Here is a 24,194-nt window from a genome sequence, read left to right on the forward strand (position 1 = left end):
TGGAAGAAATGTATATATACATAACTCGTTTGTACGGAACCGTCAGTGCGCGAGTCCGGCTCGAAACTGTACGTATTTTTTACATCTTGGGTTGGGTCCGGTCCTTCATGTCGATGTCTATGGTATCCCGTAGTGTCACACTGACTTGTCCGACGCCCTCTTGTAATCTTGTAAACAGCATTCATGCACCCGTTCGTGTGTAATCGAACCGTTTCAGTTCAGTTACCAGTTCAGGATAGTCGATCCCTACCCAGCTGAGGCCATCGACTATCTACTCGCTCCCTGCAGTTTTTCGTTATCTTGAACTATAGTTCATTTTACAACTCGGTTGTTTAGAACTTTTATCCACTATGAATGTGGGACACTGCGACTGTTGTGAATAAAGGTTTTCAGAGATACCTGCTGTCAGTCGCCTTTTGTGACAGTTCAATTTTTATTATATCATGACTGGAACACACTTTTAATAATTGTTAGTAGCAGTTTGAAGTCCTTTCTTCCAAGAGTGCCAGTCCCAAAAGCTTCACAGGAGTACGTCTCTGAAGTTGGAAACATAAGGGATTAGGTAATGGCGGAAGTAAAGCTGTGAGGACATGTCGTGAGTCGCACTTGGGTAACTCAGTCGGTAGAACACTTGCCCGCGAAAGGCGAAGATCCCAGCTCGCTTCTCGGTCCGGCACACAGTTCTAATCTACTAGTAAGTTTCATATCTCTACATACTCGGCTGCAGAGCGAAAATTTCATTCTGGTAACTGGGACCATATTTCCAATCGAAGTCAGTGACGGCTCGTAACGAAACATTCGGAAATATCACGCGCACAGCACGTGTTCGGTCCTATGTTTACTGAAACGATTTTGCTTCTGCCATCATATATATTTATGTCTGTCAGTTTACTCTATTAATTCTGGCAGACTGAGTGCACTGTACGATCACTCACGAAGGGAAAAAATGTTTCGTTTTGCAGGTGATCTGGGTGTGCATCCTTTGCCGGAAAAAGCAGGAGCTGCTGAGCAAGACTGGCCAGTGGATCAACAAGGGCATGGCGGCCGGCGACCACGCCATCATCCGCCGCATCGAGGCGGACCTGCACTTGGGCAGCCAGGGGCCGGGCACGGGCGGGGAAGGCCTCGGAGTCGGAGTCGGGGGCGGGATCGCGCCGGAGGCGGGCGCCGTCCCCGGGGGCGGCGACAAGAGGCCCAAGCTGGAGCGCGCGCACAGCGCCGCCGAGAAGGAGAACGTGCCGTCGCTGCTGCAGCGCTCCGGCAGCGTGCTGCACCGCCAGTACTCGCAGCAGGAACGGCTGTCGGGAGCGGCGCCCGCCCCCGCCCCCGCCTCCGCCCCCGGCGCCGCCCCCGGGCCCGGCTCCGTGTCGCCGCACCGCCAGCAGCAGCAGTACCGCGAGGAGGAGATCCGCTACTACCGCGGCGAGCTCGAGGGCCTGATGCGGTCGCAGCAGTACCATCAGCCGGCGGCGCCGCCGGTGCCCTCCTACCGCAACGACTCGTTCAGCTCGGAGCAGTCGTCGTCCGTCGACGTGACGAGCGCCGTGCCCGCCAACAACAAGAAGCACAAGCGCAGCGGTTCCGCCAAGAAGATGAGCCCCGCGGCCGTGGGGCTGGCGCCGCACCACCAGCAGCAGCAGCAGCACTCCTTCTCCAGCTCCGACGACGAGCTCAGGTCGACGCCCGAGTGCACCAGCTGCGAGGAGCACGACAGCGAGAAAGGTGAGTACCCGCCTGCCGGCCGCCACAGGTATGACGCCTCACCTACCTTCCCCGCTCACAGTAGTGCCTCGTTCCGCCGGTTCCCCACGCCCTAGCCGAGACGTAAACGAAACAGCAGGCCGGGCCTTTTCATCTGTCACGGAACCCGTTGCCTCGTAGATATAACTGATATTACGACGATCCTGAGTTCAAAATTTCGACGACTTTCCAAACACACTTACCCAAAGTATCATATTGTTGCACATGAACTATCGAATGAAGCAGTTTCCATAAGTCAAAGAAGAAGCGATAATGTAACATTCGCTTTTTTTTCCAGCCGGATATTTCTTTTTTCGCGGAAAAAATTTACTGCATATATTCAGAGTCTGAAAACAAGTTACGAGAAACGTACGTTGGCCTGTCTTATATTCTTTTCGGTCTAAAACTATATCTGTCATTCATCACTAGATTAAGCTAATCTGTCTCCCAGGTGGCCAGTGTTTAACTCCTTCGTTTCTTGCAGGCCTAGTGGAGCACAGACTTTACGAAACATTAGCGAACAAGATTTTTGACAAGAGCACGCCTAATAAATTACCGATATGTCTGGGATATATAGAAATGATCTCAATTCTTAATTACACAATCGAGCTACTTCACTTGATAGAGAAATGCTTCCATCCACGAGGCAGGTGAGCATTCAGAATTGGCACTCGGTGAATTGTGAAAGGTCTTGGTTGCACATTAATTTTTTGACACGTTTCGATGGTCAAATAAATATAAAACAAGCCACCACAGAAAAAGTGGGTTCATAAGGCGCTGAAAATATATCTCTCAAGTAGTCAGCTCCCTAACTACTAGCTCCACATAAATGAGAGCTATGTTTTCAGCACACAATGTGACCATTTTTGTGTCGCGTGTTTTTATATGTCATTCTATCTAATGATGATGAAACGCGTCAGCAATTTCATTTGCGACCAACATCTTTCACAAGTCATCGTCTGACAGTAAAGTTACACACGAATCTTAGTACAAATTCCTATAGCCCGCCAAATCGCTTAAATATTAGGGGCGGGGGGATTACAACGAAGCTAAATGATGTGGGGCAAACAAGTAAAATCTTCACTATGGAAGACTTACATTTGTGGGTAGGATTCTGGAAAAGTATGGTGCATGCCAAGCACACCGTAATGGAAGATGCTAGGGCGCGCAATTTTGCGGTATTTCATCATCATTTGGATTTATGTGGGCATAACACTAGACTTCCAACGAATTTAGACAGGTGCTACTGATTCTATAGACACTTCCGTGGAACATCAGAGATTAGACTATTTGAGGAAACCGCTTCTCGGTCTATGATTGGCTGCGTAGAATAGTACAAGTTTAAAGCTGATTAGCGGATTTTGATTCTTTTCGTCCGTTGTTCGAAGGCTATTTGCTTCGTATACAGCTCAGAGCGCTGGGTTCTCCAATCCGTAGTTTGTCTGCTAGTGTTGATTGTAGGTATCCGGTGACAATCTGGCAATTCTTGATTCAAAGAAATCCGCATCTTATGAACTGATTCACGCAAAACACCCCTTGTTTCTTGTCCATTCGAGTTGTCAAGGGTCAGGAAGAATTCATGTTTGCAATACACCCAGGCTGGGCCCCTTACGTTTCTTCGGAATGTTATTCGCAGTAGAGACCATGATATGGTGTACTATCACTCCTGTGAGATTCTTACGACGTTCTGTCACTTCTGTGAGATTCTGACGAATGTCCTTTTCCTGACGTACAAGTACTACATTCCGGACTAAAGAAAACTTGCGAAAGCAACTGTGGTAGCTGTTGCACTGAGCAACAGTTTTCATGACAGAAGTAGCGCAGCGCCCGGGTTCCCGGGTTCGATTCCCGGCGGGGTCAGGGATTTTCTCTGCCTCGTGATGACTGGGTGTTGTGTGATGGCCTTAGGTTAGTTAAGTTTAAGTAGTTCTAAGTTCTAGGGGACTGATGACCATAGATGTTAAGTCCCATAGTGCTCAGAGCCATTTGAAGTAGCGCAAAAGCTTCAATAGTAGTTGTCTGTTTGTGAGAGATGTGGCGAGCACTGACAGATACAATAAGGCTGAAAATGTTTCGTGACGACAATTTTATATCCTTCTCTGTTGATCATGAACTGTGGATATTTACGTTGGGCATAAGAATGAAAACATTGTTCCTCTTTTCGTATCTTTTTTAATTCATCCAGCATGTTGAAGCTTTCTGTCTTTAGTTTTCAAAAATACAGCTCACGATTTTCACTGTTATCTTCCTCGTATGTACTACCGATAGCCATGTGCTTTAGGCCATCGTCACCATCTTTCCATTGTGCAGAACGGGAAGGCTATGGTATAATTTCCATATTCTGCGAGAGCTATAACAAGCACAACTCTAGACAACGCATCGTATGTTGTCTGTAGCTGATGGCATGCTCGGTTACAATACTTATTTACTGTTTATCGCACATGAGTGGAGGAAAACTGAGCATTAAAGAACGCTCAATGATTCGGCTAGAATCCTTAGAATTTTACAAAATTTAGCCTGCAGTAGCGCTTGAACTTTATTTTATCGACAGGTGTCAGTGCATGTCAAGGACCACACCTTCGAACCAATATTTTTAAAATGAGCACTATAGATTCCATTCACTTTCCGTGAATGCTTCAGATACTTTGCTGATTACTTCTGCTGTGTTTTACATATGTTTATGCTTATAAGGAAAAAAAGAGGAGCTTGAGTAAGGTCGGTGTTGCGTTTATCTGATAATACAACTACGCAAGTGCTCAATCGATAACCGGCCTAAATCACAGCGAAATGTGTTTGCCGCATTCAATAAACTGTTACTTTTGATCACTTTTGGGAACATGCAGCTTACCGAAATTCGATATTTCATGTGCAACGACCTCATAATTATAATTAACTCATTTAAATAGAACATTACGTGGAAATGAAAAGAAAACTTTTCAAGAAAATGTTATTGTTGAAGCGTCTTACTTGATTATGTGTATTTCATGCCGATTCAAACTTTATTTACTCAGTTTTATGTATGACTTATGCTGAAACAATCGCAAACAGATCGCGAGTAGCATTCTCTCTTGTGGAGAAACAGTTCAGCACTGCATGCCCTTAGTTCCAAATCACGATACCTTCCCCCCGAAGCCCCACAAAGAGTACTTCCTTTGGCTTCTGCTCCAAATAACATTTCCTCACGATGACTGTTAAGGCCGTCACGCTAGATTCCCACTGCAAGTGGTCAGGCGTCTGATTTCAGCTGCGGACTGCCCTTGCATTACGCGTGCGGCTGACTCACGAACGCTGTCAAACGTCTATAAAGCAGATACGACCCTTTTCCACGTATTGTAAGAGACAGCCACATTGACTGCACTTATCTAAAAATAATTTCGTTATCATTCAGGTCACACCAGACCTATTCTCCATAACTTCAGGCACCGGCGTGAGCATTAGATAATTTTCTCATGAATATATCCGTGAAATACCTACAGACACGACTTACAGTTCCAAATTGAGCAGTTTGCAAGACCTGACATATACCATGCACCTCTAAAACACAATACCTGTTGTTATTAGACTTGACTTTTCTAGTGCCAAAGGCTTCTGTTGTATAGACTAAATGTAATTGATGGATGCATGTTGTGTTGTAGTCAATCCAAAAGCGCTGGTGGTAATCAACTGAATTTTTGTGTTTAAAACTGTCTTTACTTTGTATATTTTGCCGTCATCTTTCAGCCAGAGAGTGTTGCTGTTTCAACGGATGCCGCCTTTCAGAATTTTAGCTGTCTACAACAGCGAAAACAGTTGTATGTTTTGTGTATGCATTACTTAGCTTTATAAGAATGAAATGTACGCTGTCATTGTTCTTTGCGTAGAATAGAGCAGAATAAATGACGACGCAGTAGAGCCAGGCTTTCCTTGTGAGTAGTGCGCCTTCGCTGGAAGTTGTTCCTCCTGCAGTTTTTTTTTTAAACTCCATGTTACATGACACTTGCAGACTCACGTCTATGTAGACTGGTGTAACATATCGTTGGGTTGCCACCTCCTAAAATGAGTTGGTTGTACTTCTTTCAATCCCTTACAAGTCAGTGTAACTTGAGTTAAGTAAAAATAATATTCGTTACTATTTTTTTTCCTCTTTTTTCAGTAGACATACCCTCTTTGTTTCGAATCAGTCACACAGAGTCTCTTGAGTGAACTTTTCAGAACATTCAATGTACACAAATACTGAAAGATCTTTGGCCAAATTACGAGAGATGACAGACAGCGGTTCCAGTAATTATTAATTTCTTTGTGTATGGATCCATAATTCCAGTAAATGTTTTGAGGGCTAACGCTCTCAATCACATACCCTGTTAATGCTTTGAATAAATTTACTTTATTTCGGAATTATCTTGAAGTGTGAATGGTGAATGACTTCCCGAAGATATAAATAACAATAACGACAAGGGTAAATATGGCTTATAAGAAGTTATTTTCTTGCACAGCCCTTTCTTTTATTTTGAAATTAGCGAACCGGGCGACGCTTCACAATTACTAAACATGTATGGTAACTGGATATATGTTCTAACCTCCTCCCCCCCCCCTCTTCTCTCTCTCTCTATTCCTCTCGTCGTCCCGCATACCTTTTTCCATCTCTTCCTCGTCCGCCTATCCTAGTCCGTCACTTTCTTCCCGCTCCCTGTACATCCCTCATCTCACACTCTCTCTACTCATCTTCTTCTCACTCATCTTTCCGTCCACATATTCCTTTCCCATCTACGTATACCCATTTCCCCCATTCTCTGCCCATTTCCTCCTTCCCCCTCTCATTGGTCTTATTTATTGTTACTCTCATTTGGAAGGAACTGTTGTAATTTTGCACATTCTGCAAGAAGTGCTTCAATCGAGGATCTTGGCCAGAAAGCAATGGTGCCGTTGGCTCTAAAGGCGGTATCAAGTGTGGTAATTTGACCTTTCCGCTCGTAAAACATAAACCTGGAGGTTCGTGTCGAAAACTCAAAGCAAAGCAGTGTTCACAAACATTATTCACTATTCTGAAATTGATCAATACAAACGGGATGAAATCAACTGTTGAATCATATCCGACCGCCAAACATTCAGTCTGTTTTGTCGATATCCCAAATAATTTTGTGCGTGAAGTTCCAGCTGAGCGAGTCGAGCTGTATCCGTTGTTCCGGAGTCATAAAGGATCGCTCTTGAGAGATTCTTATTCGATTTGTCTCCAAACGCTACTCATTTCGTTCATCTCATCGATTAGACGACCTTGTAGTTGACCTGTGTTGCCCTCGTGGCTTTTTTTCGAAAGAAGTAACCCACGCTCTAAAATCAACTAAATGTTTGCAACACACCAAATTACCGGAATTTGTTATCGTTACGAAACCAGGCGGCAGCATAACTGTAAAACTGAACGTGGCCTTTGTTTTTTCTTAATGAAAACATGTGACAGCAAAACTGTCAAACCTACCGTCACAAATCGGTCGAGCCGTTCTCAAGTGATAATCTTTCATACACGCGGCAATTGATTTCATTATTAGCCATTAGCTAATTTCACCCTCTTGGGCATTATCAGACTACAGAATAAGAAAAATTGGCATGGCGTGGTCGACGTCTTACAAAATTAATAATTTCTGTTGTGATGTAGCTTGATAATATCTAATGGAGTGAGATTAGTTAATTACTAACGAGGAAGTACAATAATACTTTAAAATACGGGACAGTCTTCAAAGGAAAATGACTCATTTTAAGAAATTTATAGCGTTTGTGAACCCATTCATAGAAAAGTATGTATATCGGCCAAGACAGAAGTTTAGTTGAGCTTATTATTTTTCCTATGACACACATACTATCAAAAATGTTGTGTAAGTGCAGACTACTTCCTGCTTCCCTTTGCAAACCGCGCATTCTTTCTCAGTTTCATTCCTCTTCTCCTTCTGTATATTGCCAGAACGGCAGCGAAAGGCATTAGACAGGTTACGGAGGTGACGATGCAAGCCGTAGTCTATCGTGGACAATGCCAGAAGTGACTCGATAAGCACGATTTTCTAGCTGTTATACTACTCTGGCAATAACTCAATAATGACTTTGAGTCACGAAAGGTGACAAAATGTTATGTCATAGCATTCGCCACTGCTGCAACAATTCACTGTCTGCTTTCGGAACATGTCCTACTAGCTGTTTACCAAATAAATGGCTGTGTTTTCATTCACACGCTCTCAGGTCCATTTCCGCTTGGTTTGCAGTGCTAGCGAATGCTTGTAAACGGAAATCTGTCGATGGTGGGCTCGTGCCTACAGACATCTAACCGAAATGCTGCTTACAGCTCGTACAATTATTGACACAAATAGAATGCTTCCAAGGTTCTATGGTGTACTACCGGATGCAATCGTCGATCTACACGATATAGCATGGAAGCCTCGGATCACAAATAGCATGGTCTTTTTGGCACACGATGTAATTACTCCAATTAAGGTCTGTGGATCATTGTCCAAGGAAATTTGTTTCACTTACCGAAATTTACAACATAGTGTTATGTTTTTAGTGGCGGCCTCCTTGAGGGATATAATGATGTTTGAGAAGGCAGAAGCGGGCTGCGCTTTTAATTTTTCGCCAGGCAAATCTCGACGCCGTACGTCCACGCGAAGCCAATGGGTATGACGAGGATCGCAGCCGATTTGCGCGCCTTTGTAGTACCGCTCAGCCCCGCTCGTGAGCATGTCTTACTGAATCCTGATTCCATTGGCAAACGCCGAATGATTTCTGCATTTGGTATCGATTTTTCTTCCCGTTGCGACGTCCTCACATAAAATGTTTGTCTGATGAAGAAAGAACAAAACATTGGAAAGTTCGTGGCGAATTCCCGCCAGGTGCAGTATAAGGGTCAGTCAAAAGAGAACGAGACAAACTTTATAACGAACATGACGCGCACATCGGTAATGCAGTTAGGTATCTGTATAAAAGTGCCTTCCACTGGGAGTCAGGAGGGGACAGCGCGAAACATCGCCGTTGTGCCATTTGTCTATTAGGCGTGCTCGACGTGAGCTGAGCAAGACCTGTGTGCGTCCGACTTCACTAAGGAGGAAGGGAAAAGGGATTAGGGAGGCGTAGTGCGGATTTTGACTGTAGGAGGGTCAGGAAGTGAAATTCATGCACTGTCTACTTTGTAACTTATGGCGAACACAGTGCGTCATGCTCGCATGTGTTTGCGTGGAATAAACGATTTCGAGAAGATCGGATGTCATTGAAAGACTGCAGTTGGCCAGGCCACGGTCATTATGTCATTACCGCTCCCGCCATTCCTACAGTGAATACTGCGGCTAGAAATGTCCGACGACGGGCGACAGAAGAAATTCGGTTCTTGTCGGGCATCTGTCACCGTTCCGCTCACGCCATTATGTCAGAGCATCTATAATTCCAAAAATTCTGTGTGCAGTGGCTTCCCCACGGCCTGACGGAGAAGCCGCGCATGCTAGATCGGGAAAGTCATAATGACCTTTCTCTCTGACTGCATGGGCCCGCTGTTCATTGATTTTCTGGAAAAAAAATTAATGCACAGCAGTACGTTGACACTTTGCAAAAACTGAAGAGCTCCATCAAGTCCAAACGCCTGGGAATGTTGAAGGACAGCATCGTCCTGTTGCAGGATAATACGCGCCCACATTTGCCAACGCTGTCTCGACTACGCTGCAAAAGTTTCGCTGGGAAACCCTTACGTATTCTCCGTACAGTCCCGACCTCTCTCCACGCGATTTCCATAGTTTTGGAGCCCTGAAGGAACACATTAGTGGCCGCCGATTTGCTTCGGTCAAAGAGTTGCGGGCCTAGTTACGATCATGGTTCCGTAGGCAATTGCAAACGTTTTTCCATGAAGGCACTGACCACCTTGTCTGAGAACAGGATGAATGTATTAACAGATATGGCGATTAGATTTCAAATAATACTTACTTTTTCCATCTGTTTCCTTTTGATTTGATTGCCCCCTATACGAAGCAGTAGAGATCCTCGGCGCCCATAAACTACTTATTACATGCTAAAACTAGTGTGTAGGGACAGTTCGATTGCCATCTAAACGTTCGGGGACTATGATGAAGAGTACACGGAACACTTATCAGAGTATACATCTACATTTATACTCTGCAAGCCACCCAACGGTGTGTAGCGGAGGGCGCTTTACGTGCCACTGTCATTACCTCCCTTTCCTGTTCCACTCGCGTATGGTTCGCGGGAAGAACGACTGCCGGAAAGCCTCCGTGCACGCTCGAATCTCGCTGATTTTACATTCGTGGTCTCCTCTGGAGGTATAAGTAGGGGGAAGCAATATATTCGATACCTCATCCAGAAACGCACCCTCTCGAAACCTGGACAGCAAGCTACACCGCATTGCAGAGCGCCTCTCTTGAGGAGTCTGCCACTTGAATTTGCTAAACATCTCCGTAACGCTTACCAAATAGCCCTATGACGAAACGCGCCGCTCTTCTTTGGATCTTCTCTATCTCCTCTGTCTACCCGACCTGGTACGGATCCCACACTGATGAGCAATACTCAAGTATAGGCCGAACGAGTGTTTTGAAAGCCACCTCCTTTGTTGATGGACTACATTTTCTAAGGATTCTCCAATGAATCTCAACCTGGCACCCGCCTTACCAACAATTAATTTTATATGATCATTCCACTTTAAATCGTTCCGTACGCATACTCCCAGATGTTTTACAGAAGTAACTGCAACCAGTGTTTGTTCCGCTATTGTATAATCATACAATAAAGAATCCTTCTTTCTATGTATTTGCAATACATTACATTTGTCTATGTTAAGGGTCAGTTGCCACAGTCTGATAACAACGATTGTTGTCGAAGAAAATTTCTAGAGTCAGCTCATCTCTTTCCGAGCCCTGCCCATTCCTTCGGTTTCGCATCGTCCACTTCCGAAAATACCAGATATCGCTAAGCTTCGTGGCTAATCACGGTATAAGTACAAATAAATAGCAGAATCCATGCCGTTTCTACTGTACATTACTGTCGTATTCTGTCCTCTAGCTTAGAAAACTTTCCTTCACAGATGATTTCACTGCTAACTAATATCTAATAGTAGCTCATAGACGCTTCGGCGAGAAACTGGCTTAAGAGTCACTACCCGGGCAGAGCTGGCGAATGCTTGCTCCGCGGCGTGCGTGCTGTAGGCCACTGCAGGCATTGAAGCGCTGTGGGCCGCTCGGCTTCAGCGGGGGCAGCAGGGCGGCGCAGCGCGGCGCGGCGCGGCGCGGCGCGCGACTACGTCACGGCCGTCATTGATTTTCGCCGGGAGGCGGCGTGACGTCAGCGCGTCATGTGCGTGTTTTTGTGGTGGCGAGGTCAGGCAGAGCTTTGGGCTGTGGCCTGTGGCCTGCTGGACACCGCCGCTTCGCCAGCTGCTGCGATCGAAAGCCCGCCCAAGTCTGCTAAATAACGCCACCGACGACTTAGAACAACAGCGGACATGGCGGCGGCCTCCACTGCTAATTGCTTTGGGCGGCTCGATAGATGAAACGGGGCTGTTTCACTCTGCCAACAGTAAGGGCCAATGTCTGTCTCGAGCCTTTTAATGGAATACGCTAAGTATCAATATTTTTACTGAATATCAACTTCCGTGTAATAAGTGCTGAAACTGTTCAGTCTTCAATAGGACAGTTCGTCTTTTGCGTGCTGCGACGAAATAAAATGTTGAAAAGTCACTTTCTCATTAGCCATATTACTACATTAGCTACCAGTTTGACTTCTCTTGGAATCAAGTTTGTAAGGTTCGTCTAGAAAGTTCGATAAATGGTATCACAAAAATTAAAACTAATGAAAATCTTAAAAAAACAAATAAAATACAGGGTGGCGCACGAAATGTGTCACCAATTGTTTCTTTCACAATTTACGACGCACATTAGATATCCCGCTGGGATCTCTACAGCAGTACCAGCAGAGCTTGGAAAAACAAATGAGTTACGAAATGACGTGTAATTCACGATACTGCCGCGAGGAGACTAGTAAGCAGCAATGGCTGACTATGGAACACTGACGACACAGCAACGATCGGCAATTGTGTTACTTTTTCATGAAACGAAAAGCCTTGTTGTGACTCAGAGGCGTTTTGGACAACAGTTTAACACACGATGGGTCCCTTGCAAGAAGACCATCCACAGGTTGTACGATAAATTTGTACAGGAGGGAACACTATTGGAAGCGAAGCAACCTAGGTCTAAGCCTGTTTGTTCGCCGGAGAATATTGAAGCGGTACGACTTGCTCTACAGAGAAGTCCCGGGAAATCGTGTAGAAAGGCAGCAGTGCAACTGGGAATATCCAGACGCTCCGTTCAACGCATTCTTAAAAGTGACCTCTATATGTACCCATACAAGATGATCTGTGCGCAGAAGCTCACTGAAGAACACAAGCAGCAGAGACTACTGTTTGCTCAGTGGGCGGAGGATAGGGAAGAAACTCTCAACAACATTTGGTTTTCAGACGAGGCGCATTTTCATTTAGACGGTGTGGTTAACAAAATGTACGCTTTTGGGCCACTGAAAACCCATAAGTGCTTCATGAACGACAACATTATGCTCCGAGGATTACAGCACGGGCAGCAATTTTCAGTCATGGACTTATTGAACCCTTTTTCTTTGAATAAACTGTGAGCAGCGAGCGTTATTTGAGTATGCTTCGCAATAGCTTCATTCCACAGCTTGTTGCTACTGCCTTGCCCTTCAACATGCAGTGGTTCATGCAAGATGGAGCAAGGCCACATACTGCAAACACTGTGTAGGAGTGTTTACAAGAGCATTTCGACATGCGGATCATTTCACTCAGGTTTCCAGGTCACTTCAATGGCGGACAAAATTGGTCCCCCAATAGTCCAGACCTCAATCCATGTGACTTTTTTCTTTGGGGGTGCCTAAAGGAAAAAATTTTCCCGTGACGTCCACGTGATTTAATGGAGCTCAGAAGACTTATTCTTCAAGCTTGCAGTGAAATTACGGAAGACATTTGCCGAAGGGTAATCACTAACTACAGTGTTCGTTTGAAGGATGTTAGGAAACGAAATGGTGGACATATTGAGCATGCGCTGAGTTAGAACAAATCTCCATGGACGGCTCTTCATTGTAGTATATGTTCCTTTCAAATTGTATTGATAATAAAGTTTATATTCAAAAACAAAATAGTAACACATTTCGTGCGCCACCCTGTACGTACTTTTATTGTCTTTCAAAATAATTTCTTTTGGACCAAATCCACTTTTGGCAACGATTATTAATCTGCTGGAAAATTTAGACAAGGCTTCTTCTAGAACAGATCAGCTCAGTGACGACACGAGTCTTTGGGCGTTAGCGCGTGATGCAGACAGCTGTGCACGACGACCGTGAGGTTGCCTACCTTTCGCCGAGCTGCGTGCTGCGTGCCGGTAGCACAGGATATGTTGCATAGCGGCGACGGTTCAGTAGAAATTTGGGCCCCGATCACACACGTCAATGACATTTTCAGCAACTTCCGTACCAGCTGCTTCTACTCATCAGTTAATTTGAGCGACGCAGATCCGGAATAAATCTTTCTGAGTGATGATATTAACATAGTCATATTACTCTCACACTATGACACACCCATTATGTTCGATTGGCAGCAGCAGCAGGTAAATCTGCTTCAGTTAAGTGTATTCGACATTACGTTGTACTTCAATAAGTGTCTCCCCACGTGCGTGCATGAATTTCAACACATTACCACACAGGTGATGGTCTATTCAGAGAACGTTTTCCTGCCATCTTTTATTGCTGAAGAATAACAGTCTTTCATCACACACTTCCTACACCATAACACATAGTGAAAACAGAAAGTGAATGCATGTACTATGCAAATATCGAGCACAAGAAAAGCAATAAAATAGTGTACCTGCAAATAAAAAAATGATTATGTAGTGTATATTTGTTTTCTAAGGCTAAGATTTAACAGACTATATTATTTTCTGGTACGATTCTGCGACTATTTTGCACTTTCGATAAATATTTTTCGTCAATTTGACTAAAAATTTATTATTCCATATTGCATGTTGCGGCAACCAATATTCGCCTGGATTGGATTAGTAAAAACTACAAACAAGCAGAAAAATCTGTTCGCGACGTGTATTTCTGTCTTGTCCTGCTACAACAGGTCGTGTCTATTTACGTTCTTGAAAATTCCTTACTGATGAAAAATACATCTGTATATAAATTTGTACTTCGCAAACAATAGTTGGTCTACGCTGTTTGAGGACGATTATATAGTGTACCAGAATAATTTTGCCCGTTGGTATTCTATTCGTCAGCAGCACACGAAAAAGTCACTGTAGGAGGAAATAGTATGTGTCTTGTCTCATATTAGCACGTGGTCTAGGTTCACGCGATGCTCATGGCTTTTCTTTCAGCGCACTCTACATGCGTTTGTAGAGCATTTCTCTGATGCTGGCATTTCTTAAACTCGTAACGAATCGCGAAGCAATTCATTCAGCTTTATCTATCTATCCTGTTAACCCGCTTTGACCAGCATCCCGTACAGACGGATATCCCGCGCTTGTTTGATGGTTCAGTGGGTGACGTGGCCTGTGAAAATTTAACACACGAAAGTAGAGGTACTCATTGTTCTTCGAAGAACTCTTGCGCATTTCTTGCTACATGCGGCTGGACATTTGTTAGAACAGAAATCATTTGTAGCTGCCAATATGAAGACTATGTCTTCAAACCTTCCTAATGTTGTAGTTATCGTTCAGGTTGCCCTCAATACGTAACGGTAGACAGCACATGTTCCGTTGAGCGGCGCACCAAACCATCGCACTTGGAATTTGTCCACTTTACTACTCAACAATGCAGATTTCGGGCAACATCGTAGAGTCTTAAGACGTGCGAGGTCATAACTGTAACAGGGATCGAAGCGGGACGCGCATAAAAAAAATACATTTCACCACTCCAGTTGCGACGTAAACGTACTCATTACTGCCTGCGGCCCTTGTCACTTCCGGACAATGGAAGCAGGCAGGTCCACAACCAATCCACTGCTCCAGTACTGAGCCAACACTGTGGAGGCTGACGTACGCTCCCTTTCAGCCATTGGGATAAGATGGCGTTGCCGGCCGAAGTGGCCGTGCGGTTAAAGGCGCTGCAGTCTGGAACCGCAAGACCGCTACGGTCGCAGGTTCGAATCCTGCCTCGGGCATGGATGTTTGTGATGTCCTTAGGTTAGTTAGGTTTAACTAGTTCTAAGTTCTAGGGGACTAATGACCTCAGCAGTTGAGTCCCATAGTGCTCAGAGCCATTTTTTTTGAAGATGGCGTTCATCACGTTCAGTGAGAACATTCCGTGATACAGTAAGGTCCAGTAACTCGTCCTATTGGCACGCGATCTCTTTCTGTCAAATGTTTGCATACACGTCCCACTGTCGTAGCAGCAGTCCATGTGCTCTACCAGCTCATTTACCGGAAACCGATAAGTGTATCTCTTTGGGAGCTCAATCACGAGCTAATACTGCACCCTTTGACATTTGCCAGACACACAGACATCTACTTTCAAGTCTCAACTTTTTGTTACAGCTCTTCACTAAATTAGCCTGTCGTAACACCAATTTTTCTCCCGCGAGGGCGCTGCAATACATTAATCATTTATTGGCGATACGCTGTTCTTCACAGCCTTAAAGTTAATATTTATTCGTTTCATTCTTTCTGTGTGCAGTCATTTTCAAAAATTTGGAGAGAACGTAGACAATAGTAATGGCTGTATCACGCTCCCTTGAGAGATGTCGGGCGCTACTTTTGAGGACGTCTCTCCAGTAAAAACAACACCGATTCTGTTAGTTAGGAAGTCTTCAACGTAGATTTCTTTAATTCGTGCTATGATCGTCAAAATTGTGTCAGACTATTGATTGCAGCCTGTGGAGACCCCCTTCAGATCTACAGAAAAAGCGGAAAACCACTACAACTAATAGACAATCCATACCTTGTAAAACAATAAATTATGACGTAATGAGATACTAGTTTCATACATATAGAAAGAACTTAAAAAGTCGCAGAACATAGGTCTCTAAAACGCATTCTAATATAATGAAGCCAGAGGGCCATCGTTAAGAGAGATAAAGATAAATCTGAATAAGCATCGTCGAACAGATGGTGGGAAGTAGACCACAGTGCCAGCGAAGTCGTTACACGAACGCCGTTCCGTGGTCAAGTTCACATCATATTATTAGTTCTCTTCAGCGATGCTTATTCTGATTTTACTTATCTCTCTTGACGCTGTCACTCTGGCTTCATTATATTAGGATATATTTAAAAACTTAGGTTTCGTCACATTTTTAACCTTTTGTATTCTACATGTATGAAATTAATATTTCATTATGTCATAATTAATTGTTTTAAAAGATGTTGATTGTCGTTAGTTGTATTTAGTATGTCCCTTTTTCTGCAGATCTGAAGATCGACGCTGCACCCAGAAATCGATTATCTGGTGACAATTTTTATTTCACAAATTGGAATTAAAGAAACAAATTCCGTACTTTTTGGATCATTGTTAGTAAAATTCTTCAATACGTTCGTCATGATAAACATTTAATACGTGATGCAGGGATCGTGATTTGAAGCTGGAGACGAAAGCTATTCTGCAATCCGTGGGGGTGGGAGCGCGATCTATTTACGGGAGACGGGTCACCGCCGCGCAATTGACTTTTTCATGCAGTTCGCTCACTGCCTAAATGATGCGTCGCGCGGCTTTCTCAAAAATTAACTACCAGTGTGGGCGCAACGGTCTGCGGAGGACACGCTGTCATACAATGCACTCACTGCATTACACTTGTAGTACAAGACGAAACCGCGGCGGGTGGCGGTTCCCCTTATCAGGGCTCCAACTCTGCTATTCATCGGTGGCCGTTCACAAAGTTGTAGTGCGGTTCCAATGCACTCATCTGGAGTTTATCATTCTGCTGTCGACTGCAGTCACTAACCGTGTCAAGAAAATTGGTTAAGGCAAGGCTCAGGTTCCCGTTTCCACATGGAACGGACAGTGTAACGAAATATTTGACGTAACTGTGAAAAATGAGAGACGCACTTGTCTAACACTGAAATTGCGATCTAATATGTACTATGCACCGGCAATAAGTTCTCCTTACAATGAGCCATTGTCGCTGCTAATGTATGTTGTTCAGAATTAAGGCGGAGTATAGAGAGGAAGCTTTGTTTTAATCCCACCACAGAGTATGTTGATGACTAATCAACGGTAACCAGATTTACTGCTACGTGAAAAATAGCTGACTGAACACAGTGAAACATACAATACTTTTCCTCCAAAGGTTGCACTAAACATTATAAGAACGCTTCAGAAAAAATGTAGCACAAACTGAAGCAGATTAAGAGCAGCACACGACTCCACTTTTACGACAGCAGACGACGCAGGATTCCATAAAGAAGCAGAATGTCGACGTTATGGAGGCAGGAAATAGCAAGCTCCGCATTCACTCTCTCACTGTATCACCACACACTTATCAAATTCATATGCGCATATAATATCATAAACAGGGGTCTCTTCTTCAATGCAACACAGAAAGTAGTTTAAAAAACGGATTCGTATCTGGTATATTGTTAATATAGTTAATGACTCTAAAATTTATGAGAACTGAACTACAACAATAGCTCAGTATAGAGGAACGGTCCTCTGCATCAGGCCACAATAAAAGTTCTAATTCAGAATGAGGATTAACATTTTTGTGCATTACGCAGTAAGAACTTGAATTCATGGAAAAGGTCCTACCTAATACACAGTGAGATAGCCCTATGCGTAATTGCAACATTTCAGACGTCGAGCCGGCCGGAGTGACCGAGCGGTTCTAGGCGGTACAGTCTGGAGCCGCGCGACCGCTGCGGTCGCAGGTTCGAATCCTGCCTCGGGCACGGATGTCTGTGATGTCCTTAGGTTAGTTAGGTTTAAGTAGTTCTAAGTTCTAGGGGACTGATGACCTCGGAAGTTAAGTCCCATAGTGCTCAGAGCCACTTGAACCATTTTTGAATCAGACGTCGATGTGGTACAGATGATTTAATCTACACCTTTCGTTCTCATGAAATTGAGCAGGCTCTCGTCCACTCAACAGTCGTAGACTTTGTTAATAACAGATCGGACAACATTTGCTGACCAACGAACGTAGTTGGTACTCTCACATCAGCTTCCCGTCCGTCCCAGTCGCATAACGTTCCTACTGATCCAAAGTTGGTAGAGGGCTCTACTGTGTCTACCGCTTAAAAGTAATCTTAAACGTTGGTTCCAAGTGATAGGACTAAATAAGTCTTCGCTCCAGAAGGTGACTCCAGTGAAATCTTGGATGAGAGCCGACAGTTATGTCTGCGTACGGCTTATGGGAAACAAACTGGTTAGATCACATTGTCGTACCCATGCATTCATGCCGTACAGCTTGCGATATACGTAAGGTAACCATCCTGAGAGATCTCTTCGTGGGGAACAAATATGGGTCGGCTGTTCACCAACACATCCTGCAGACAGCGTAGTGAGTCAGTGTCTGCAACCCACTACACACGATTGCGTTACACGTCACGCACAGGCTCACGGGCTGCCAAGGACCAATAATGACTGACTACTAAGTGACAAAATTAAGTTGAGGTTCCGACAGATACATGATCAGAATAAGAACTGGTGGTATTAACACCAGATAAATAAAAACAGTATTACAGTCACTGAAGAATTTTCAGACAGTATAATAGGACTTGTTTAAAAGTAAACAAAAGATATTCGATGGAAATCCCACAAGTCCCTTCATTATCGTGTTTCTATTCTGATAAAGAAGTATAACAGTTCTACAAAGAGTTACAGAATTTCAGTATAACATGATTATGTAGGATTTTATGTGAAGGCATAAAAAAAAGCAAAGAAAGACTCTTCAGTGGGAAACTTTGGGTATCATCGTAAAAATAACGCAGGTCATACATCAGAAGAATTTACGGAGAAGAGCACAATCTTTGTTCTAGCACATTCTTCCAGAACAATTAAAGAAATTAAAAACTGACTTGATAGGGACCAAACTCTACTAAAAACAAAATTCACAGTATTTAATCAAACCGTGAAGAGCGAGCTGCTTTATATACTTGTTACACTGTTACTGTTGAAGATATTCGCCTACTTGATCGAACGTCCTATTCCTATACGATGAAATCATCATCTTGTGCCAGCGTACATAACATCGTCAAGGGTGTCATCTCTACAGTGCTGCACAGTCACAGATCCACCTGGAAGAGACGGAGGACAGTGGCCAAATCAGTATCACCTCATAAACATGAACTGTCCCAACCGGAGCCTTTTAGGAATGTTTCATACGCGACAACGCTTTCCGGTTTCTCGACAAATAATTATACGACTAAGTGGGACTGACCGGCGAAGACAGCAGTTCTTCATTGATCAGCATTCTCACCATGCTGAGTGAAAACTCTCTCTCCTGCGGTGACAAGCATTGAGCGGTACAGACATGATTAGAAGGTCAGCTCGCTCATATATCGCCTTCACAAAACCTTATGAGCGCAGTACTCAACGTAACCTGTTTAAGGGACCCGCAATGTGAGCAGGCTGTAGCTGCGTGGTCATAGTCCTCAGCAAATTCTTGCTGAAGTCTACTGACAACAGAAGGACGAACAGTTAACCTCTGAGTTAATTCTGCCTCCAGTCTACCTGTGACCATGCATCGCAGACGCTGCGGAAAATGAAGGCTAGGCACCATTCAAATTAATGGGCTACCCACTCGCTTTCGCTCTCATAGCAGCAACCGACGCCCAAACGCCCAAGTCTCAATAACTTTTATTTATTTTATTTTACGTATCTAGTTTCGTAGGACAAAATTGAATAGCATGTCTTCATGGTCCTGGAATGAGTCAGTACATGAAATTAACGTCAGAAAATTTACAGCTACGTAAAATAAAATTCACACGAATTCTATGCAGACGACAAGCTGCTGAGTGTATTTCAATCAACAATACAGGGTGAATCACCTAAAACTTGCACCGCAAATATTGCGGAAATACACTTTTTAAGTGGAGTAGTTAAACATACACTTTTTAAATCGAGTAGTTAAAACCAAAAGTAGGGTAAATTAGAAAGTCAGTGGTATTTGTTGCAGGATTCTAATGCGAGTCGTTTACGAGATATCGTATTTTGAGAAGTTCCCACACGACACTTGTTTGTGCCATTCAACCTTCGTAGTTGCTAGGTACTACCTTGTTGTGTTTGCTTACAGTATGTTTGTGTGTTCCTTCAGTGCACTGCCACTTGCTAGTCGGTTAGTATGTGACAGTCCAAGCACTACGTCGCAAGTGGACGATGGGATCTACCAAAGCAGAAAAACCGACACGGTGCATGGACAGTGTAGGAAGAATGTAAAATGGTTCAAATGGCTCTGAGCACTATGGGACTTAACTTCTCAGGTCATCAGTCCCCTAGAACTTAGAACTACTTAAACCTAAATAACCTAAGGACATTACACACATCCATGCCCGAGGCAGGATTCGAACCTGCGACCGCAGCGGTCGCGCGGTTCCAGACTCTAGCGCCTGTTACCGCTCGGCCACCCCGGCCGGCTAGGAAGAATGCAGTTCGTACTTGCACGGTGCATGCGGCAAGATACCCCAAGAGACGTTAACCATCTCCGCATTTATTTATCAAATGTTCAAATGTTCAAATGTGTGTGAAATCTTATGGGACTTTACTACTAATGTCATCAATCCCTAAGCTTACACACTACTTAACCTAAATTATACTAAGGGCACACACACACACACACACACACACACACACCAATGCCCGAGGGAGGACTCGAACCTCCGCCGGTACCATTTATTTATCAAGCGTTTGTGGTAGTATAACACCTAGACAACGTAGCAGAAGGAAACAAGTGACGACAGAAGAGGGGGTAATTAATTTTCTTGCTGCTGTTGCAGTTGATCCCCACTTTAGCTCCCGTGCAATCGCACGAGGAAGTGGCATGAGTCAGGAAAGTACCCAATGTACTCTCCAATGACGTACCTGCTACTACTATCATATCTCTCTCCGTCAAGAGCTGCATGGGAACGATCATGAGAATCGTGTTAACTTCTGTACATGCGCATTAAAGGAAGGATAATCCAGATGTATCATGTATCTTGGTTAGTGATGAAGCCACTATGGGCACGTAAACCGCCGAAACAAACACTACTGGTTCGTTGACAATCCTCGTTGGCTTAGTCAGGAGGAATGTCAGCGTCCATGGAGTGCAAACGTGTGGTATGCGGTAGTGAACCATCAGTTCAAGATCTGTTTGTCATAAACGGAACACTGAACGGGCACAAGTATCGCAGTCTTCTAGAAGACCATTTTCCACGGATGCCAGAAGACGTTACTCTGCAGACTAGGAGGAACCTGTGGCACCAACATGATGGTTGTCCATCCCATATTGCACGAAGTCCATCAGCATGTCTTCACGAATTTTTTCCAGATGGTTGGATTGGACGCTGAAGACCTGTACTTTGGCCGGCCCGTTGCCCAGTTTTGACGCCTGTAGACTTTCTTCTGTGAGGAACGCTGAAAGGCGCTGTCGACAAGGACCTACAACGACGTTTAATTGCAGCCTGCGCGGACATCTCAAAAAAATGGTTCAAATGGCTTTGAGCACTATGGGACTTAACATCTTAGGTCATGAGTCCCCTAGAACTTAGAACTACTTAAACCTAACTAACCTAAAGACATCACACACATCCATGCCCGAGGCAAGATTCGAATCTGCGACCGTAGCAGTCCCGCGGTTCCGAACTGCAGCGCCTAGAACCGCTAGACCACCGCGGCCGGCCCCGGACATCTCCACTGAAAGGCTAGCACGAGTGCAGCAGCCATCCTGTCCCAGACCGGAATCGTGTATCGCCGCTGCCAGTGGTTATTTTGAACACAACCTGTGATGGTCAGTTGTCTCGTTACTGATCAGAAACCGCAAAACAAGTGTCCGCACTTGTGTTGTCTTTTAGTGTGTACTGCCACAGATATTGCACAAGTGTCGGGGTGAGAACTTTTCAAAATGACTCTGAGCACTAAGCGACTTAACTTCTGAGGTCATCAGTCGCCTAGAACTTAGAACTAATTAAACCTAACTAACCTAAGGACATCACACACATCCATGCCCGAGGGCATGGCGGCTCCAGACTGCAGCGCCTAGAACCGCACTTTTCAAAATATGATACCACCTAGACGATTCGCACTAGAATCCTGCAACAGACACCATTGACATTCTAATTTACTCTTCTTTTCGTTTGTTAATGTCAACAGGAATTGTTCTATTTAAAAAAGTGTACGTTTGCACCAACAAAATAAACTTTCTAAGTATTATTACAACCTGTTGTTTGGCTAACAGTACGTGCCCCTGACTACCAATCCATTCTGTGAAACCGGCACAGCAATAGTACTCTCCATTTCCGCAATATTTGCGTTACAGTCTCGACTTATGACTTACAGTAAGGTGCGCAGGAGAGCTTCAGTGAAGTTTTGGAAATCGGAGAGAGCAATGACAGACTGAAACTTTACGAAGGGAAAAGGGGGTGGGTAGAGCTTCAGTATTTGCTCGATCCATCCCCCATCAGGGTACTGTCCACGAAGGGCACGAATTCGAGTTCCAGTGCGGCCCGCTACTTTAGCCCATTGTAGACGGTGAGTGGTGGTGCTACCATTGGGCGGCACCACTAATTTGATATTCCGAAATAAGAGCGGGAGCGGTCAATACGTAGAAAAAACAACAGGCTAAACTGTAAAAAATTGTTGTAGCGGAGATTGTTGTATCTTCGTACAATGTAACAGAGGTTTAATATATTTTCTTATTCCATTTTTAATTATGGCATTCACATTTTATATACTGCAGTATTTTTCTGAAATAATAAAAAGTACTCAGGAATATTTAGGCTTTTACAAATGTGAAAACACGTTCCAACGTACAACATGATCATGAACTTAGAAACAAAAATTCTATTCGAATTTAAAGTCATGAAAATCTTGTCAGTTCTGTATTTATTAGTCTGTATGTTATATTATTACTTTACTGTACATCAGTAATCGGTAAGTGAAATCCGATTAAACCGAAGTATTATCAAAAACCAGTTACATGTTAAACTCATTTTGAAATGGAAGCTATTGGAAACTAAAATCAATTTCATCTACAAAACAGGTAAAATTGTTAATACATTAAAGAAACCCATTTCATTTGCAGGTATCACATGTTACAACTCTACCAAAGAAGTATGACTTAACTGTCCACGTTTATAGAAATCGTTCTAAAAAATATCTCAATTTACTCACCAAAAAATTCTGCACCTAAAGACTTAACAATATATTCCAAATATCGTTACTTTCTTACACAGCTCTTAAATGTGTAGAACGCGAGATATTTACAAATACTGCACAAAACACAACCTCATGTCTAACAACAACTAAAACTGTAGAAAATGGCGGAAATTGCTTACTGGGGTCTCTAGCGCATTCCTTCACGTTGTTTCTCAAGCCGATCCCACTCCTCGACGGTGATCCTCCTGAGGTCACCCTGTGTTTGAGGATCGTAAACCTGCGAACCGCGCTGCTAGTTTCAATTGCTCCCAATTCTGCGCAGTCGGATTCATGTGCGTGCTCATGTATCATTGTCAAGTACATCACCGAAATGTTGACTTTAGAACTGGTCACTAGGTTGACGGATCCTGCCTCGATAATGCACAGTCCCCAAAACATGTCTGAGTCACCTCCCTGTTTTTTGTCCACTTTTGATGTCCGTGGCCGAGGGCGACAATTGAAATGCAAAGGTAGCGACCACAATTGTTGTTTAGCTGTTGTGAAGGATCACACAACAATTAATCAGTACTGAGACTGTTCCTCACCAGCTGTCAAACGTATGAAATATTTATCACGACATGTTCCGGGACAACGTCATCCATTACCGAGTGAAACAGGGAAACAAATCAATACGTCGAAATAATACGCATACTGATGACTTCCGCAAATATTGCTATCGCCCTGTAGTACAACACACATTAAAGCTTCATGCCATTAGGCACCGTCGAAAGCAGTACACGTGCATTGTGAAATATAAAACTTTTCCTAGTACTTTACAATCGGCTGTAACATCGTTGGAACTGTGATACATACGTTTTAGGATAATACTATCTTTGGTAAGGGAAGGCAGCTGCCTTTAGTTTAGAAGTAAACGGTGTGAGAGTATGATGTGCCAAAATGAGATGTTCTAGGAAACATGTTGGCTGCTGCCTTTTTACGAAGGTGTGCTGAAAACTGACGTCTTCGAATTTTTTATGCCAAAACTCATAAAGCATGTCAAATAAAACAAACGTTATTAACCTTCCAAATTTTTATTCTTCATGCCTACAGACTTATTTCTCAATACGGTCACCGTGGCGGCGAACCTATTCGTCCCAAAGAGACCAGTTTGTTGATAT

The 24,194-nt window shown here is 43.9% G+C and overlaps 1 protein-coding gene across 1 annotated transcript in view; it reads left to right on the forward strand.

Moving 5' to 3' along the window:
- The first annotated feature begins 946 nt into the window (after positions 1-946).
- Positions 947-24,194, forward strand: part of LOC124775814 (regulating synaptic membrane exocytosis protein 2-like) — a 966,162-nt gene continuing 942,914 nt past the window's right edge. Inside the window, exons 1-2 of the mRNA XM_047250647.1 lie at positions 947-1,300; positions 1,383-1,722. Of these exons, the coding sequence (XP_047106603.1) occupies positions 947-1,300; positions 1,383-1,722 (694 nt within the window). The remainder of the gene's footprint in view (positions 1,301-1,382; positions 1,723-24,194) is intronic.

This window comes from Schistocerca piceifrons, chromosome 2, assembly GCF_021461385.2.
Source record: "Schistocerca piceifrons isolate TAMUIC-IGC-003096 chromosome 2, iqSchPice1.1, whole genome shotgun sequence".
NCBI classification, from domain to species: Eukaryota; Metazoa; Arthropoda; class Insecta; order Orthoptera; family Acrididae; genus Schistocerca; species Schistocerca piceifrons.